The 21,924-nt window shown below is 44.6% G+C and overlaps 1 protein-coding gene across 1 annotated transcript in view; it reads left to right on the top strand.

Annotated features, from left to right (window-relative positions):
* Positions 1-21,924, top strand: part of wdr62 (WD repeat domain 62) — a gene marked incomplete at its 3' end in the record, with an annotated part of 42,067 nt that overhangs the window by 1,177 nt on the left and 18,966 nt on the right. The window contains exons 2-10 of the mRNA XM_079673934.1: positions 1,624-1,715; positions 1,823-1,885; positions 4,880-4,937; positions 6,507-6,674; positions 11,076-11,213; positions 11,703-11,885; positions 12,316-12,476; positions 18,735-18,906; positions 21,700-21,831. Of these exons, the coding sequence (XP_079530060.1) occupies positions 1,624-1,715; positions 1,823-1,885; positions 4,880-4,937; positions 6,507-6,674; positions 11,076-11,213; positions 11,703-11,885; positions 12,316-12,476; positions 18,735-18,906; positions 21,700-21,831 (1,167 nt within the window). The remainder of the gene's footprint in view (positions 1-1,623; positions 1,716-1,822; positions 1,886-4,879; positions 4,938-6,506; positions 6,675-11,075; positions 11,214-11,702; positions 11,886-12,315; positions 12,477-18,734; positions 18,907-21,699; positions 21,832-21,924) is intronic.

Here is a 21,924-nt window from a genome sequence, read left to right as displayed (position 1 = left end):
AGAGAGAGAGGAGAGATGAGAGAGGAGAGGAGAGAGAGAGGAGAGATGAGAGAAGAGAGAGGAGAGAGAGAGGAGAGAAAGGAGAGGAGAGAGAGAGGAGAGAGTGAGAAGAGAGAGAGAGGAGAGGAGAGAGAGGAGAGAGAGAGGAGAGGAGAGAGAGAGGAGGGGAGAGAGAGAGGAGAGAGAGAGGAAAGCGAGGAGAGGAGAGAAGAGAGAGTCAGGAGAGAGAGGAGAGAGAGAGGAGAGAGAGAGAGGAGAGGAGAGAGAGGAGAGGAGAGAGAGAGAGAGGAGAGAGTGAGAAGAGAGAGAGAGGAGAGGAGAGAAAGGAGAGAAGAGAGAGGAGAGAAAGGAGAGAGAGAGGAGAGGAGAGAGAGGAGAGAGTGAGAAGAGAGAGAGAGAAGAGAAAGAAGAGGAGAGAGAGAGAGGAGAGGAGAGAAAGGAGAGAGGAGAGAGGAGAGATAAGTCTAAACAATGTGACTGAGTACAGGCAGTCAGACGTTAGCTTAGCTTTAGCACAGAGCTCCCGTTAGCTTAGCTTTAGCACAGAGCTCCCGTTAGCTTAGCTTTAGCACAGAGCTCCCGTTAGCTTAGCTTTAGCACAGAGCTCCCGTTAGCTTAGCTTTAGCACAGAGCTCCCGTTAGCTTAGCTTTAGCACAGAGCTCCCGTTAGCTGAGCTTTAGCACAGAGCTCCCGTTAGCTGAGCTTTAGCACAGAGCTCCCGTTAGCTTAGCTTTAGCACAGAGCTCCCGTTAGCTGAGCTTTAGCACAGAGCTCCCGTTAGCTGAGCTTTAGCACAGAGCTCCCGTTAGCTGAGCTTTAGCACAGAGCTCCCGTTAGCTTAGCTTTAGCACAGAGCTCCCGTTAGCTTAGCTTTAGCACAGAGCTCCCGTTAGCTTAGCTTTAGCACAGAGCTCCCGTTAGCTTAGCTTTAGCACAGAGCTCCCGTTAGCTTAGCTTTAGCACAGAGCTCCCGTTAGCTGAGCTTTAGCACAGAGCTCCCGTTAGCTTAGCTTTAGCACAGAGCTCCCGTTAGCTTAGCTTTAGCACAGAGCTCCCGTTAGCTTAGCTTTAGCACAGAGCTCCCGTTAGCTTAGCTTTAGCACAGAGCTCCCGTTAGCTTAGCTTTAGCACAGAGCTCCCGTTAGCTTAGCTTTAGCACAGAGCTCCCGTTAGCTGAGCTTTAGCACAGAGCTCCCGTTAGCTTAGCTTTAGCACAGAGCTCCCGTTAGCTGAGCTTTAGCACAGAGCTCCCGTTAGCTGAGCTTTAGCACAGAGCTCCCGTTAGCTTAGCTTTAGCACAGAGCTCCCGTTAGCTTAGCTTTAGCACAGAGCTCCCGTTAGCTTAGCTTTAGCACAGAGCTCCCGTTAGCTTAGCTTTAGCACAGAGCTCCCGTTAGCTGAGCTTTAGCACAGAGCTCCCGTTAGCTGAGCTTTAGCACAGAGCTCCCGTTAGCTTAGCTTTAGCACAGAGCTCCCGTTAGCTTAGCTTTAGCACAGAGCTCCCGTTAGCTTAGCTTTAGCACAGAGCTCCCGTTAGCTTAGCTTTAGCACAGAGCTCCCGTTAGCTGAGCACGGCCAGGTGCTGGTGCTCGGTCTCTGAACGCAGGGTGCTGTTGTTTCAGGTGACTCTGGAGAAAGTTTTGGGCATAAGCACATCCAGCAGCAGCAGTTTGACCTCTGACCCCAAATCTGGGCTCATCGCCTACCCTGCAGGGTAAGCCCCGCCTCCTTTCACTCACCTGTACCACGGGACATATTTCCCAGCATGCTTTTCTGTGTCCGTCTGGGTGAAAACATGATGAAGCGTTCGCTGTGTTTCAGGTGTGTCATCGTGCTGCTTCACCCCAAGACCAACAAACAGAGTCACATCGTCAACACGTCCAGGTCAGTACTGCAGCGTTCAAAGCTTTATGTATACAGTCTATGGTTCAAACGCAGAGAACAATATCAACACAGTAAATATAAATAAATAAGAAATGCAGTAAAGAAACGTCGTAGATTAACCTAGTGAAGATACGAAGTAAAGAAACCTAGTAAGGACACGTATTAAATAACAGAGTAAAGGAATGTAGTAGAGTAACCTAGTGAAGATACGAAGTAAAGAAACCTAGTAAGGACACGTAGTAAATAACAGAGTAAAGGAATGTAGTAGAGTAACCTAGTGAAGATACGAAGTAAAGAAACCTAGTAAGGACACGTAGTAAATAACAGAGTAAAGGAATGTAGTAGAGTAACCTAGTGAAGATACGAAGTAAAGAAACCTAGTAAGGAAACGTAGTAAATAACAGAGTAAAGGAATGTAGTAGAGTAACCTAGTGAAGATACGAAGTAAAGAAACCTAGTAAGGAAACGTAGTAAATAACAGAGTAAAGGAATGTAGTAGAGTAACCTAGTGAAGATACGAAGTAAAGAAACCTAGTAAGGAAACGTAGTAAATAACAGAGTAAAGGAATGTAGTAGAGTAACCTAGTGAAGATACGAAGTAAAGAAACCTAGTAAGGACACGTAGTAAATAACAGAGTAAAGGAATGTAGTAGAGTAACCTAGTGAAGATACGAAGTAAAGAAACCTAGTAAGGAAACGTAGTAAATAACAGAGTAAAGGAATGTAGTAGAGTAACCTAGTGAAGATACGAAGTAAAGAAACCTAGTAAGGACACGTAGTAAATAACAGAGTAAAGGAATGTAGTAGTGTTCTCACGACACCAACATTTTGGTTTCGATACCAAGTCAAGAATTGCGATTCCGATTCTTTTTCGATACTTTTCTTTTATTATTTTCATGATCGATAATATTGTAGTTTATCTGTTAAGTGTTTTCTTACAACATGGTCTACTATACAGTTGCAAGAAAAAGTTTGTGAACCCTTTGGAACTTCCTGGATTTCTGCAAAAATTGTTCATAAAATGTGTTCTGATCTTCATCTCAGTCACAACAACAGACAAACACAGTCTGCTTAAGCTAAAACCACACAAACAATGAAATGTGTTTATGTTTTTATTGAACACACCATGTAAACATTCACAGTGCAGGGTGGAACAAGTATGTGAACCCTTGGATGGAATAAGTGGTTGACCCGATAGGTCGATAGCGTTTTTGCGGACCTCTTTGATTACAGATTTGAAAACATCGTTGCTTGCTTTAAAAGTAGCACAATTCATTATGTTAAACCTTCAAAAGTATCTAGATATCCCTGCCCTAATGCCAAAGGAACTACACACTGAATATGTTTTGCCGTTTGATGTCTATGTCTGGACCGCTGCGTCAAAAAGGAGGGTTTCTGCCCCGTTACTTCTCCGCTGCTTTCTTGTTCCAGTATGAAAAGCAAACTGCAGGCAGCCCAACAGTATACTGTTTTTCTCAGACGCGGAGGGATACTGACTTGTTGTGAAAAGTAACTTACAACTCTACCCGCGGTATACGCTCAGTATATCACGGCTAAGAACCAATCAGATTGCTTGATTTGACTTGTTCGTTTTATAAATATATATATATACTGTATACTTGAGTTTATGTGATTTCTTTGATAGTTAACTTTATATTTTATTAACATGTAATAGTACAGTAATATAAATAATTATTGACAGAATGTACATTGCAGATGTTAGCCACATTGGTAAGTTAGCTAAAAAGATATTAGACAGTTATCATTGCCATTAATTGCCTCGTCAAACTACGAAAACGTTCGTTTGTCACAAAATAAATTTCACTTGTTTGACTTAGATTTGAGGGCATGGGCTTGAGCATGATGTAATTATGTTATCACATTCGCTAACCTGTCTGTCTTTAAATTCTTTAAACAGCTCTGGATGCCGGTCGGAGAGGTGCTTAGCCAAGTCTGATGTGTTGGCTCCCTTGGTTTGCAGGGATCTAAAACATGTCCTATACCTCATTCATACCAACGCAACTCCGGTTCAAGCTCCGTGCTAGAGCTTTTCAGGTTCAGAACCGGTTCTTCGGTTTAGCTCCGGCTCTTTTCACACCGCCCAGAGTCCAACTGGTGCTGCGTCATTGCGTCATCGTTTGCGTCATGACGTAACCGTTTGCGTGCCTGCTTCATAAAAAACCAAACCGCGCGGAAACCCCTCACAGCTGACACAGACAACAACAACAATGGCCGATTGTGCTCCAGCTTCCTCTGTACCTCTTCAGAAGACCAGATCCCCAGCAGGTAGCTGGTCTCTTCAGTGGACCACTGCTGCTTGTTTCTCCATCGTTGTGTACAAACTGGATAAAACGCAGGCTTTTTGTTGTTGTTCAGGAGTTGATCCCGCCCCTGCCCCTGCCCCCGCCTCTGCCCCTGCCCCTGCCCCTGCCCCTGCCCCTGCCCCTGCCCCTGCCCTTGCCCCTGCCCCTGCCCCTGCCCCTGCCCCTGCCCCTGCCCCTGCCCCCGCCTCGAGGTAAGCGTGACGTATGCGGTGCTTTTGCTCTGGCCGGACAATTTTTTGGTGCTTGAAACGAACCGGATTCCGGAGCTAAGAGGCTGCTCCGCCGCGGTGTGAACAGGAAAACCCGGTGCTTTTCAAGCTCCAGCTCCGAACCGGCCCTGAAGCACCGTTGGTGTGAATGAGGTATCAGTCAGAGATATAGCTCAAATACTTCCATATTTAGTTTCTGCCAACAAGCCGAGGCGCAGCGGCAGTTGCACTCCCACTTGCAGCCATGCTTCTCGTTCACACCTTAGAGCGTGCTTGAGAGGAGAGGGATTAAAACAGCGCTTTCTCACCGGAGTACTTTCCCCCGTCATTCTTAAAGTACCGATGCTAATGAAACGGAGGAATCGTAACGTTTTTAACGGCAGGGTATCGCGGTACCTTTCAAGTATCGGTACACCGTGCAACACTAGAATGTAGTAAAGAAACGTGTGTTTGTGTTTCAGAAAGCCCTTCAGTGCTCTGGCCTTCTCCCACGATGGGAAGCACCTGGTCACCGGGGAGGTAAGAGAAACACACCTGAGGCTCACACACACCTGAGGCTCACACACACACCTGAGGCTCACACACACCTGAGGCTCACACACACACCTGAGGCTCACACACACCTGAGGCTCACACACACCTGAGGCTCACACACACCTGAGGCTCACACACACCTGAGGCTCACACACACCTGAGGGCTCACACACACACACCTGAGGCTCACACACACCTGAGGCTCACACACACACACCTGAGGCTCACACACACACACCTGAGGCTCACACACACCTGAGGGCTCACACACACACCCGAGTCTCACACACACCTGAGGCTCACACACCTGAGGCTCACACACACTCACCTGAGGCTCACACACACACACCTGAGGCTCACACACACACACCTGAGGCTCAAACACACCTGAGGGCTCACACACACACCCGAGTCTCACACACACCTGAGGCTCACACACCTGAGGCTCACACACACTCACCTGAGGCTCACACACACACACACCTGAGGCTCACACACACACACCTGAGGCTCAAACACACCTGAGGGCTCACACACACCTGAGGGCTCACACACACACCTGAGGCTCAAACACACACACCTGAGGCTCACACACACACCTGAGGCTCACACACACCTGAGGCTCACACACACACACACACACACACACACACACACACACACACACACACACACACACACACACACACACACACACACACACACACACACACACACACACACACACACACACACACACACACCTGAGGCTCACACACACACACACCTGAGGCTCACACACACCTGAGGCTCACACACACACACACACACACACACACACACACACACACACACACACACACACACACACACACACACACACACACACACACACACACACACACACACACACACACACACACACACACACACACCTGAGGCTTACACACAAACCCCTGAGGCTCACACACCTGAGGCAGGACAGGTGGAGGTGTGTATGTATTGTCCCCCCTGCCCTTGAGCAAGGCACCTGCTGTACCTGCACGCTGTCCAATAGCTGCCCACTGCTCCTAGCACTAGGATGGGTTAAAAGCAGAGAACACCACAACCAACAGAAAACAATGGGTACATTGTGGAAGAAATCTTTTTGATGGACAAACTGATCAATCCAAGACTATAATGAAGAAATATCCCTATCCTCTTATTGTATTAGTATTGCCTTGCTGGCCTTTTGTTAACTGATTGTAATGTTGTTGTAACCTCCATGCTATTGCCATGTATAATGTGACAATGAAGATTTAAATAAAAAACACATTTGACTGTGTGCACGAACATGTGGGATAAACAAGAGGGTTTCATCCACCAATTCTGTGTGTGTGTGTGTGTGTGTGTGTGTGTGTGTGTGTGTGTGTGTGTGTGTGTGTGTGTGTGTGTGTGTGTGTGTGTGTGTGTGTGTGTGTGTGTGTGTGTGTGTGTGTGTGTGTGTGTGTGTGTGTGTGTGTGTGTGTGTGTGTGTGTGTGTGTGTGTGTGTGTGTGTGTGTGTGTGTGTGTGTGTGTGTGTGTGTGTGTGTCAGAGTGGTCACATGCCCTGTGTGCGGGTGTGGGAGTTGGAGGGGGGGCAGGTGGCGGAGGTTCAGTCTCATAAATACGGAGTCTCCTGCGTGGCGTTCTCCACCAACAGCTGCTACATCGTCTCCGTGGGATACCAGCACGACATGAACGTCAACGTGTGGGACTGGAGGGTGAGCACGTTCTCATGCATAGAAACATGTGTCCCCTCTTCTTCATGTCTCCTCTACATCAACATGTGTCCCCTCTTCTTCATGTCTCTTCTACATCAACATGTGTCCCCTCTTCTTCATGTCTCTTCTACATCAACATGTGTCCCCTCTTCTTCATGTCTCTTCTACATCAACATGTGTCCCCTCTTCTTCATGTCTCTTCTACATCAACATGTGTCCCCTCTTCTTCATGTCTCTTCTACATCAACATGTGTCCCCTCTTCTTCATGTCTCTTCTACATCAACATGTGTCACCTCTTCTTCATGTCTCTTCTACATCAACATGTGTCCCCCCTTCTTCATGTCTCTTCTACATCAACATGTGTCCCCTCTTCTTCATGTGTCTTCTACATCAACATGTGTCCCCTCTTCTCCATGTCTCTTCTACATCAACATGTGTCCCCTCTTCTTCATGTCTCTTCTACATCAACATGTGTCCCCTCTTCTTCATGTCTCTTCTACATCAACATGTGTCCCCTCTTCTTCATGTCTCTTCTTCATCAACATGTGTCCCCTCTTCTTCATGTCTCTTCTACATCAACATGTGTCCCCTCTTCTTCATGTCTCTTCTACATCAACATGTGTCCCCTCTTCTTCATGTCTCTTCTACATCAACATGTGTCCCCTCTTCTCCATGTCTCTTCTACATCATCATGTGTCCCCTCTTCTCCATGTGTCTTCTACATCAACATGTGTCCCCTCTTCTCCATGTCTCTTCTACATCATCATGTGTCCCCTCTTCTCCATGTGTCTTCTACATCAACATGTGTCCCCTCTTCTTCATGTCTCTTCTACATCAACATGTGTCCCCTCTTCTCCATGTGTCTTCTACATCAACATGTGTCCCCTCTTCTTCATGTCTCTTCTACATCAACATGTGTCCCCTCTTCTTCATGTCTCTTCCACATCAACATGTGTCCCCTCTTGTCCATGTCTCTTCTTCATCAACATGTGTCCCCTCTTCTTCATGTCTCTTCTACATCAACATGTGTCCCCTCTTCTCCATGTCTCTTCTACATCAACATGTGTCCCCTCTTCTTCATGTCTCTTCTACATCAACATGTGTCCCCTCTTGTCCATGTCTCTTCTTCATCAACATGTGTCCCCTCTTCTTCATGTCTCTTCTACATCAACATGTGTCCCCTCTTCTTCATGTCTCTACATCAACATGTGTCCTCTCTTCTTCATGTCTCATCTACATCAACATGTGTCCCCTCTTCTTCATGTCTCTTCTACATCAACATGTGTCCCCTCTTCTTCATGTCTCTTCTACATCAACATGTGTCCCCTCTTCTCCATGTCTCTTCTACATCATCATGTGTCCCCTCTTCTCCATGTGTCTTCTACATCAACATGTGTCCCCTCTTCTTCATGTCTCTTCTACATCAACATGTGTCCCCTCTTCTTCATGTCTCTTCCACATCAACATGTGTCCCCTCTTCTTCATGTCTCTTCTACATCAACATGTGTCCCCTCTTCTTCATGTCTCTTCTACATCAACATGTGTCCCCTCTTCTCCATGTCTCTTCTACATCAACATGTGTCCCCTCTTCTTCATGTCTCTTCTACATCAACATGTGTCCCCTCTTCTTCATGTCTCTTCTACATCAACATGTGTCCCCTCTTCTCCATGTCTCTTCTACATCAACATGTGTCCCCTCTTCTTCATGTCTCTTCTACATCAACATGTGTCCCCTCTTCTTCATGTCTCTTCTACATCAACATGTGTCCCCTCTTCTTCATGTCTCTTCTACATCAACATGTGTCCCCTCTTCTTCATGTCTCTTCTACATCAACATGTGTCCCCTCTTCTTCATGTCTCTTCTACATCAACATGTGTCCCCTCTTCTTCATGTCTCTTCTACATCAACATGTGTCCCCTCTTCTCCATGTCTCTTCTACATCAACATGTGTCCCCTCTTCTTCATGTCTCTTCTACATCAACATGTGTCCCCTCTTCTTCATGTCTCTTCTACATCAACATGTGTCCCCTCTTCTTCATGTCTCTTCTACATCAACATGTGTCCCCTCTTCTCCATGTCTCTTCTACATCAACATGTGTCCCCTCTTCTTCATGTCTCTTCTACATCAACATGTGTCCCCTCTTCTTCATGTCTCTCTACATCAACATGTGTCCCCTCTTCTCCATGTCTCTTCTACATCAACATGTGTCCCCTCTTCCTCATGTCTCTTCTACATCAACATGTGTCCCCTCTTCTTCATGTCTCTTCTACATCAACATGTGTCCCCTCTTCTTCATGTCTCTTCTACATCAACATGTGTCCCCTCTTCTTCATGTCTCTTCTACATCAACATGTGTCCCCTCTTCTTCATGTCTCTTCTACATCAACATGTGTCCCCTCTTCTTCATGTCTCTTCTACATCAACATGTGTCCCCTCTTCTCCATGTCTCTTCTACATCAACATGTGTCCCCTCTTCTTCATGTCTCTTCTACATCAACATGTGTCCCCTCTTCTTCATGTCTCTCTACATCAACATGTGTCCCCTCTTCCTCATGTCTCTTCTACATCAACATGTGTCCCCTCTTCTTCATGTCTCTTCTACATCAACATGTGTCCCCTCTTCTTCATGTCTCTTCTACATCAACATGTGTCCCCTCTTCTTCATGTCTCTTCTACATCAACATGTGTCCCCTCTTCTTCATGTCTCTTCTACATCAACATGTGTCCCCTCTTCCTCATGTCTCTTCTACATCAACATGTGTCCCCTCTTCTTCATGTCTCTTCTACATCAACATGTGTCCCCTCTTCTTCATGTCTCTTCTACATCAACATGTGTCCCCTCTTCTTCATGTCTCTTCTACATCAACATGTGTCCCCTCTTCTTCATGTCTCTTCTACATCAACATGTGTCCCCTCTTCTCCATGTCTCTTCTACATCAACATGTGTCCCCTCTTCTTCATGTCTCTTCTACATCAACATGTGTCCCCTCTTCTCCATGTCTCTTCTACATCAACATGTGTCCCCAATTCTTCATGTCTCTTCTACATCAACATGTGTCCCCTCTTCTTCATGTCTCTTCTACATCAACATGTGTCCCCTCTTCTTCATGTCTCTTCTACATCAACATGTGTCCCCTCTTCTTCATGTCTCTTCTACATCAACATGTGTCCCCTCTTCTTCATGTCTCTCTACATCAACATGTGTCCCCTCTTCCTCATGTCTCTTCTACATCAACATGTGTCCCCTCTTCTTCATGTCTCTCTACATCAACATGTGTCCCCTCTTCTTCATGTCTCTTCTCCATCAACATGTGTCCCCTCTTCTTCATGTCTCTTCTACATCAACATGTGTCCCCTCTTCTTCATGTCTCTTCTACATCAACATGTGTCCCCTCTTCTTCATGTCTCTTCTACATCAACATGTGTCCCCTCTTCTTCATGTCTCTTCTACATCAACATGTGTCCCCTCTTCTTCATGTCTCTCTACATCAACATGTGTCCCCTCTTCCTCATGTCTCTTCTACATCAACATGTGTCCCCTCTTCTTCATGTCTCTTCTACATCAACATGTGTCCCCTCTTCTTCATGTCTCTTCTACATCAACATGTGTCCCCTCTTCTTCATGTCTCTTCTACATCAACATGTGTCCCCTCTTCTTCATGTCTCTTCTACATCAACATGTGTCCCCTCTTCTTCATGTCTCTTCTACATCAACATGTGTCCCCTCTTCTTCATGTCTCTTCTACATCAACATGTGTCCCCTCTTCTTCTTGTCTCTTCTACATCAACATGTGTGTGTGTCCCCCCCCCCCCCCCATTATCACCTGAATCTCCTCCTAGAACACCATTGAGTTTTTTGTAACCAAATGTCTCTCAGAGGGGCGTGGGGAGGGGCTCCTTATTTTCATCTAAAGTAACAGACAGAGAATCAGCACTTTGGAAACAGGGCTGAAACAGAGGGGATTATGGGTAATGCTGCAATGATCTGTTTGGTGTTTCAGCCAATCAGAGACAGGCTCTGTACATATCTGAGACCTGGAATATATTGATGAGAAACAGTGCAATAGGAGACGTTTAATAAACAAGACAGACTTTACATACTATCAGCAAAACAGAAGAAAAGCACATAGAACACAGCCCAAATAATATTCAAGTGTCTTCATTCTCCCAATCATGTTGTAGACCATTCGGCTCCACAAAGTCATAAAAGGTTTTCCAGATTTCCCAAAACCTATCCAGTTTGTTTTTAAGGAAAACACTTATCCTTTCAAGAGCAAGGTAGAACGTCATCCCTTTCAGCCGTTGAGAAAGTCCACAGGTTGATGGGAGCATGTTAACATTTACTGCGTTTGTTTACTGTGGAGCTGATGTCGTCCCTCCCGTCCTTCCTTTGATCAGAAAGGTTCGATCATCGCCTCCAACAAGGTGTCCAGCCGAGTGTCCGCCGTCTCTTTCTCGCAGGACAACAGCTACTTCGTCACCGCAGGAAACAGACACGTCAAGTTCTGGTACCTCGACGCCTCCAAAGAACGACGGGTAATGTAACAGCCAATCACAGCTCATCTACACTTTCTCTCCTCTAACAGCCAATCACAGCTCACCTACAGTGCATGTCCTCTAACAGCCAATCACAGCTCCTCTGCAGTGCATCTCCTCAACAGCCAATCACTACTCATTTACACTGTCTGTCCTCTTACAGCCAATCACAGTTCATCTATTCTGTCTGTCTTCTAACAGCCAATCACAGCTCATCTACAGTGTCTGTCCTTTAATCGGCCAATCACAGCTCATCTACAGTGTCTGTCCTCTTACAGCCAATCACTACTCATTTACACTGTCTGTCTTCTAACAGCCAATCACAGCTCATTTATACTGTCTCTCCTCTAACAGCCAATCACAGCTCATCTATAGTGCATGTCTTCTAACAGCCAATCACAGCTCATCTACACCGTCTCTCCTTTAATCAGCCAGTCACAGCCTAATTTCACGATAGTTTTAACAAACCTATTTTCTCCCCATGTCCAGGTGAACAGCACGGTGCCTCTGATTGGTCGGTCGGGGTTGCTAGGTGACCATAAGAACAGCGTGTTCAGTGGGGTGGCGTGCGGGCGTGGCCCCGCGGCGTCCAGCACTTATTGCATCACCAGCTCCGGCCTGCTGTGTCGCTTCAACAGCAGCCGGCAGCTGGAGGCGTGGGTCGACCTCAAGGTGAGCAACACAGGAACATACACCTGTACGACCTAAACTACACCTGTACGACACACCTGTACAACCTAAACTACACCTGTACGACACATCTGTACAACCTAAACTACACCTGTACGACACATCTGTACAACCTAAACTACATCTCTACGACCTAAACTACACCTGTACAACTTAAACTACACCCTGTACGACCATACATACACCTGTACGACCATACATACACCTGTACGACCAAAACTACATAATTTAGAATTCACCTATAAGACTTAAAATGTAGAACTTGAAATACACCTTAACTTAAGATACACCTGCACAAGTTAAAAACTCTGTACGATGGGAAAAACACAAACCTTTTAAAAATGCAAAAATAAGAGCTCCTTGTTATTGAAGACATGCTGCTCTGAAAACCTAAACATGTTGTTGTTGACAGACGTCGTCGGCGAGCTGTCTGGCCATCAGCGAGGACTTTATCTTCTGTGGATGTGCTGACGGTGCCATCAGAGCGTTCAGTCCCTCTAACCTGCAGTACGTCACCACTCTGCACCGCCCACACCGCCTCGGGGTCGACCTCACACAGAGCCTTCAGCACAGGTACAAGTACTGCTAACTCACTGCTAACATACTGCTAACTCACTGCTAACAAACTGCTAACACACTGCTAACAAACTGCTAACACACTGCTAACATACTGCTAACACACTGCTAACAAACTGTTAACTCACTGCTAACAAACTGCTAACATACTGCTAACTCACTGCTAACATACTGCTAACTCACTGCTAACATACTGCTAACTCACTGCTAACAAACTGCTAACACACTGCTAACAAACTGCTAACACACTGCTAACATACTGCTAACTCACTGCTAACAAACTGTAAACACACTGCTAACATACTGCTAACATACTGCTAACTCACTGCTAACAAACTGTAAACACACTGCTAACACACTGCTAACATACTGCTAACTCACTGCTAACAAACTGTTAACTCACTGCTAACAAACTGCTAACACACTGCTAACATACTTCTAACACACTGCTAACACACTGCTAACACACTGCTAACATACTGTAAACACACTGCTAACACACTGCTAACATACTGCTAACATACTGTAAACACACTGCTAACACACTGCTAACTCACTGCTAACATACTGTAAACACACTGCTAACACACTGCTAACATACTGTAAACACACTGCTAACACACTGCTAACATACTTCTAACACACTGCTAACACACTGCTAACACACTGCTAACATACTGTAAACACACTGCTAACACACTGCTAACACACTGCTAACATACTGTAAACACACTGCTAACACACTGCTAACATACTGTAAACACACTGCTAACACACTGCTAACTCACTGCTAACACACTGCTAACACACTGCTAACACACTGCTAACACACTGCTAACATACTGTAAACACACTGCTAACACACTGCTAACACACTGCTAACATACTGTAAACACACTGCTAACACACTGCTAACTCACTGCTAACAAACTGCTAACACACTGCTAACATACTTCTAACACACTGCTAACACACTGCTAACACACTGCTAACATACTGTAAACACACTGCTAACACACTGCTAACACACTGCTAACACACTGCTAACATACTGTAAACACACTGCTAACACACTGCTAACATACTGCTAACATACTTCTAACACACTACTAACCTACTGTAAACACACTGCTAACATACTGATAACACACTGCTAACACACTGCTAACATACTGCTAACATACTGCTAACATACTGCTAACACACTGCTAACACACTGCTAACACACTGTAAATACACTGCTAACACACTGTAAACACACTGCTAACACACTGCTAACACACTGCTAACACACTGCTAACACACTGCTAACATACTGTAAACACACTGCTAACACACTGCTAACACACTGCTAACATACTGTAAACACACTGCTAACACACTGCTAACTCACTGCTAACAAACTGCTAACAAACTGTTAACTCACTGCTAACAAACTGCTAACACACTGCTAACATACTTCTAACACACTGCTAACACACTGCTAACACACTGCTAACATACTGTAAACACACTGCTAACACACTGCTAACACACTGCTAACACACTGCTAACATACTGCTAACACACTGCTAACATACTGTAAACACACTGCTAACACACTGCTAACTCACTGCTAACACACTGCTAACACACTGCTAACACACTGCTAACACACTGCTAACACACTGCTAACATACTGCTAACACACTGCTAACACACTGCTAACATACTGTAAACACACTGCTAACACACTGCTAACTCACTGCTAACAAACTGCTAACAAACTGCTAACACACTGCTAACATACTTCTAACACACTGCTAACACACTGCTAACACACTGCTAACATACTGTAAACACACTGCTAACACACTGCTAACACACTGCTAACACACTGCTAACATACTGTAAACACACTGCTAACACACTGCTAACATACTGCTAACATACTTCTAACACACTACTAACCTACTGTAAACACACTGCTAACATACTGATAACACACTGCTAACACACTGCTAACATACTGCTAACATACTGCTAACATACTGCTAACACACTGCTAACACACTGCTAACACACTGTAAATACACTGCTAACACACTGTAAACACACTGCTAACACACTGCTAACACACTGCTAACACACTGTAAATACACTGCTAACACACTGCTAACACACTGCTAACACACTGCTAACACACTGCTAACATACTGCTAACATACTGTAAATACACTGCTAACACACTGTAAACACACTGCTAACACACTGCTAACACACTGCTAACACACTGCTAACATACTGCTAACATACTGCTAACACACTGCTAACACACTGCTAACACACTGCTAACACACTGTAAACACACTTCTAACACACTGCTAACACACTGCTAACATACTGTAAACACACTGCTAACACACTGCTAACATACTGTAAACACACTGCTAACACACTGCTAACACACTGCTAACACACTGTAAACACACTGCTAACATACTGTAAACACACTGTAAACACACTGCTAACATACTGTAAACACACTGTAAACACACTGCTAACATACTGTAAACACACTGCTAACACACTGTAAACACACTGCTAACACACTGCTAACATACTGTAAACACACTGCTAACACACTGCTAACACACTGCTAACACACTGTAAACACACTGCTAACATACTGTAAACACACTGTAAACACACTGCTAACATACTGTAAACACACTGTAAACACACTGCTAACACACTGTAAACACACTGCTAACATACTGTAAACACACTGCTAACACACTGCTAACACACTGCTAACATACTGTAAACACACTGCTAACACACTGCTAACATACTGTAAACACACTGCTAACATACTGTAAACACACTGCTAACACACTGCTAACACACTGCTAACATACTGTAAACACACTGCTAACACACTGCTAACACACTGCTAACACACTGCTAACACACTGCTAACATACTGCTAACACACATCTAACACACTGCTAACATACTGCTAAGATACTGCTAACATACTGCTAACATACTGTAAACACACTGCTAACACACTGCTAACATACTGTAAACACACTGCTAACACACTGCTAACATACTGTAAACACACTGCTAACACACTGCTAACATACTGTAAACACACTGCTAACACACTGCTAACACACTGTTAACACACTGCTAACATACTGTAAACACACTGCTAACACACTGCTAACACACTGCTAACATACTGCTAACATACTGTAAACACACTGCTAACATACTGCTAACATACTGTAAACACACTGCTAACACACTGCTAACATACTGTAAACACACTGCTAACACACTGCTAACATACTGTAAACACACTGCTAACACACTGCTAACATACTGTAAACACACTGCTAACACACTGCTAACACACTGCTAACATACTGTAAACACACTGCTAACATACTGCTAACACACTGCTAACATACTGCTAACACACTGTAAACACACTGCTAACATACTGCTAACATACTGTAAACACACTGCTAACATACTGCTAACATACTGCTAACATACTGTAAACACACTGCTAACATACTGCTAACACACTGCTAACATACTGCTAACACACTGCTAACATACTGTAAACACACTGCTAACATACTGCTAACATACTGCTAACATACTGTAAACACACTGCTAACATACTGTAAACACACTGCTAACACACTGCTAACATACTGCTAACATACTGCTAACATACTGTAAACACACTGCTAACATACTGCTAACACACTGCTAACATACTGTAAACACACTGCTAACACACTGCTAACACACTGCTAACATACTGTAAACACACTGCTAACATACTGCTAACACACTGCTAACATACTGCTAACACACTGTAAACACACTGCTAACATACTGCTAACATACTGTAAACACACTGCTAACATACTGTAAACACACTGCTAACACACTGTTAACACACTGCTAACATACTGTAAACACACTGCTAACACACTGCTAACACACTGCTAACATACTGCTAACATACTGTAAACACACTGCTAACATACTGCTAACACACTGCTAACACACTGCTAACACACTGCTAACATACTGTAAACACACTGCTAACATACTGCTAACATACTGTAAACACACTGCTAACATACTGTTAACACACTGCTAACATACTGCTAACATACTGTAAACACACTGCTAACATACTGTTAACACACTGCTAACACACTGCTAACATACTGCTAACACACTGCTAACATACTGTAAACACACTGCTAACATACTGCTAACACACTGCTAACATACTGTAAACACACTGCTAACATACTGCTAACACACTGCTAACACACTGCTAACTCACTGCTAACACACTGCTAACACACTGCTAACATACTGTTAACACACTGCTAACACACTGCTAACACACTGCTAACATACTGTTAACACACTGCTAACACACTGCTAACATACTGTAAACACACTGCTAACACACTGTTAACACACTGCTAACATACTGCTAACATACTGTAAACACACTGCTAACATACTGCTAACATACTGCTAACATACTGTAAATACACTGCTAACATACTGCTAACATACTGCTAACATACTGCTAACATACTGTAAACACACTGCTAACATACTGCTAACATACTGCTAACATACTGTAAACACACTGCTAACATACTGTTAACACACTGCTAACACACTGTAAACACACTGCTAACACACTGTTAACACACTGCTAACATACTGCTAACATACTGTAAATACACTGCTAACATACTGTAAACATACTGCTAACATACTGTAAACACACTGCTAACACACTGTTAACACACTGCTAACATACTGCTAACATACTGTAAATACACTGCTAACATACTGTAAACACACTGCTAACATACTGTTAACACACTGCTAACATACTGTTAACACACTGCTAACATACTGCTAACATACTGTAAATACACTGCTAACACACTGTTAACACACTGCTAACATACTGCTAACATACTGTAAATACACTGCTAACACACTGCTAACACACTGCTAACATACTGCTAACATACTGTAAACACACTGCTAACATACTGCTAACACACTGCTAACACACTGCTAACACACTGCTAACATACTGTAAACACACTGCTAACATACTGTTAACACACTGCTAACATACTGCTAACATACTGTAAACACACTGCTAACACACTGCTAACACACTGCTAACACACTGCTAACATACTGTAAACACACTGCTAACACACTGCTAACACACTGCTAACACACTGCTAACACACTGCTAACATACTGCTAACATACTGCTAACACACTGCTAACACACTGCTAACATACTGCTTACACACTGCTAACACACTGCTAACACACTGCTAACACACTGCTAACACACTGCTAACATACTGCTAACACACTGCTAAATAAGGACATTTAAGGTCTGTGTTTAACACAAGCTGAAGAGCGTGTTTAACGTGTTGTTTTACGACATAAAATATGCCAGTAAATACCCTTCTGGTGGATATTAAAACAGAGGTTGCTCATAACATTAGCTAGCTTTTAGCTTAGCGGTTGTGACGTGAAGTCATGTGACCGTGCTGTAGTTCCTTTATAGCTCAAGATTAGACGCCTTTAGCTTAGCGGTGGTGACGTGAAGTCATGTGACCGTGCTGTAGTTCCTTTATAGCCCAACATTAGCCTCCTTTAGCTTAGCGGTGGTGACGTGAAGTCATGTGACCGTGTTGTAGTTCCTTTATAGCCCAACATTAGCCTCCTTTAGCTTAGCGGTGGTGACGTGAAGTCATGTGACCGTGTTGTAGTTCCTTTATAGCCCAACATTAGCCACCTTTAGCTTAGCGGTGGTGACGTGAAGTCATGTGACCGTGCTGTAGTTCCTTTATAGCCCAACATTAGCCACCTTTAGCTTAGCGGTGGTGACGTGAAGTCATCTGACCATGATGTAGTTCCTTTATAGCCCAACATTAGCCGCCTTTAGCTTAGCGGTGGTGACGTGAAGTCATCTGACCGTGCTGTAGTTCCTTTATAGCCCAACATTAGCCACCTTTATCTTAGCGGTGGTGATGTGTTAATATGTGGAGATTATCCTGCTGAACTAAACGTTTGTTTGACACAGAGATAATTTTCTGACATCAACCAAAATCACTTGGAGAAATCCCATTGGACCAGGGAGATGCTGTATACTCTGAGTACTTACTGTGTTTGTATTTTCAGTCCAGGGGCTCAGTACCCCGACACGTTGGCCCTGACCTTTGACCCGGCCTCCAGACACCTGACCTGCGTGTACAACGACCACAGTGTGTATGTGTGGGATGTTAAAGACGTGAGGAACATGGGGAAGCTGTACTCCGCTCTGTACCACAGCAGCTGTGTGTGGAGCATCGAAGTAAGACAACATTCATTTATACACCGCCACCTTATTTTTATTTTATTTTCAAAGAGTGTTTATATTTTATTATAAAGGCCTATTTGGAAAGGAAATTACTGCTAACACATTGCTAACACACTGCTAACACATTGATAACACCCTGCTAACACACTGGGAGGCGTGCTCGTGTTCGAGCATGTCGTTGTGTCCCTGAGACACTTCACCCCAAATTGCTCCTGTGGGGATTGCCCACAGTATTGAGTATGTGAGTCGCTTTGGATAAAAGCGTCTAACAAGTAACATGTCATGTACTGTAATACTGCTAACACACTGCTAACAAACTGCTAACTCACTGCTAACTCACTGCTAACACACTGCTAACACACTGCTAACAAACTGCTAACTCACTGCTAACTCACTGCTAACACACTGCTAACACACTGCTAACTCACTGCTAACACACTGCTAACTCACTGCTAACACACTGCTAACACACTGCTAACACACTGCTAACACACTGCTAACTCACTGCTAACACACTGCTAACACACTGCTAACACACTGCTAACACACTGCTAACACACTGCTAACACACTGCTAACACACTGCTAACACACTGCTAACACACTGCTAACACACTGCTAACACACTGCTAACACACTGCTAACACACTGCTAACATACTGCTAACACACTGCTAACTCACTGCTAACACACTGCTAACACACTGCTAACTCACTGCTAACACACTGCTAACACACTGCTAACTCACTGCTAACACACTGCTAACACACTGCTAACTCACTGCTAACACACTGCTAACACACTGCTAACACACTGCTAACTCACTGCTAACTCACTGCTAACTCACTGCTAACTCACTGCTAACACACTGCTAACTCACTGCTAACACACTGCTAACACACTGCTAACACATTGATAACACCCTGCTAACACACTGGGAGGCGTGCTCGTGTTCGAGCATGTCGTTGTGTCCCTGAGACACTTCACCCCAAATTGCTCCTGTGGGGATTGCCCACAGTATTGAGTATGTGAGTCGCTTTGGATAAAAGCGTCTAACAAGTAACATGTCATGTACTGTAATACTGCTAACACACTGCTAACAAACTGCTAACTCACTGCTAACTCACTGCTAACACACTGCTAACACACTGCTAACAAACTGCTAACTCACTGCTAACTCACTGCTAACACACTGCTAACACACTGCTAACTCACTGCTAACACACTGCTAACTCACTGCTAACACACTGCTAACACACTGCTAACACACTGCTAACACACTGCTAACACACTGCTAACACACTGCTAACATACTGCTAACACACTGCTAACTCACTGCTAACACACTGCTAACACACTGCTAACTCACTGCTAACACACTGCTAACACACTGCTAACTCACTGCTAACACACTGCTAACTCACTGCTAACACACTGCTAACTCACTGCTAACACACTGCTAACACACTGCTAACATACTGCTAACACACTGCTAACACACTGCTAACTCACTGCTAACACACTGCTAACTCACTGCTAACACACTGCTAACTCACTGCTAACACACTGCTAACTCACTGCTAACACACTGCTAACACACTGCTAACACACTGCTAACTCACTGCTAACACACTGCTAACACACTGCTAACACACTGCTAACTCACTGCTAACACACTGCTAACACACTGCTAACTCACTGCTAACACACTGCTAACTCACTGCTAACACACTGCTAACACACTGCTAACTCACTGCTAACTCACTGCTAACTCACTGCTTACACGCTGCTAACTCACTGCTAACACACTGCTAACTCACTGCTTACACACTGCTAACTCACTGCTAACACACTGCTAACTCACTGCTAACACACTGCTAACTCACTGCTAACACACTGCTAACACACTGCTAACTCACTGCTAACTCACTGCTAACTCACTGCTTACACGCTGCTAACTCACTGCTAACTCACTGCTAACTCACTGCTTACACACTGCTAACTCACTGCTAACACACTGCTAACACACTGCTAACTCACTGCTAACTCACTGCTAACACACTGCTAACACACTGCTAACTCACTGCTAACACACTGCTAACTCACTGCTAACACACTGCTAACACACTGCTAACACACTGCTAACTCACTGCTAACACACTGCTAACTCACTGCTAACACACTGCTAACTCACTGCTAACTCACTGCTAACACACTGCTAACTCACTGCTAACACACTGCTAACACACTGCTAACACACTGCTAACACACTGCTAACTCACTGCTAACTCACTGCTAACACACTGCTAACACACTGCTAACTCACTGCTAACACACTGCTAACACACTGCTAACACACTGCTCACACACTGCTCACACACTGCTCACACACTGCTCACTCACTGCTCACTCACTGCTAACACACTGCTAACTCACTGCTAACACACTGCTAACACACTGCTAACACACTGCTCACTCACTGCTCACACACTGCTCACACACTGCTCACTCACTGCTCACTCACTGCTAACACACTGCTAACACACTGCTCACACACTGCTAACACACTGCTAACACACTGCTAACACACTGCTAACACACTGCTAACACACTGCTAACACACTGCTAACTCACTGCTAACACACTGCTAACACACTGCTAACACACTGCTAACTCACTGCTAACACACTGCTAACACACTGCTAACACACTGCTAACACACTGCTAACATTGGGTCAGAAGTACAGTAATACTCGTGGTGTATTTACTGTTTGTGGTGCATCCCCAGGTGTACCCGGAGCTGTTGGATGCGTCTCAGGCCTGCCTGCCTCCCTCCTCCTTCCTCACCTGTTCGTCTGATAACACCGTCAGACTGTGGAACACCGACCCCCCCATCACACACCGAAACCTCTACAGCAACGTAAGGCAGCATGTACACAAGTGCATGAGTTTATAAGAGAGTATAAATGTAGGAGTCTACAAGAGTATAAGTGTAGCGTAGCGTCCACACGGT

Source organism: Notothenia rossii (assembly GCF_949606895.1).
Source record: "Notothenia rossii genome assembly, chromosome: 4".
Taxonomy (NCBI): Eukaryota; Metazoa; Chordata; class Actinopteri; order Perciformes; family Nototheniidae; genus Notothenia; species Notothenia rossii.
Note: the sequence above shows the minus strand (reverse complement) of the source record. Positions and strands in the feature narration are given on the sequence as shown.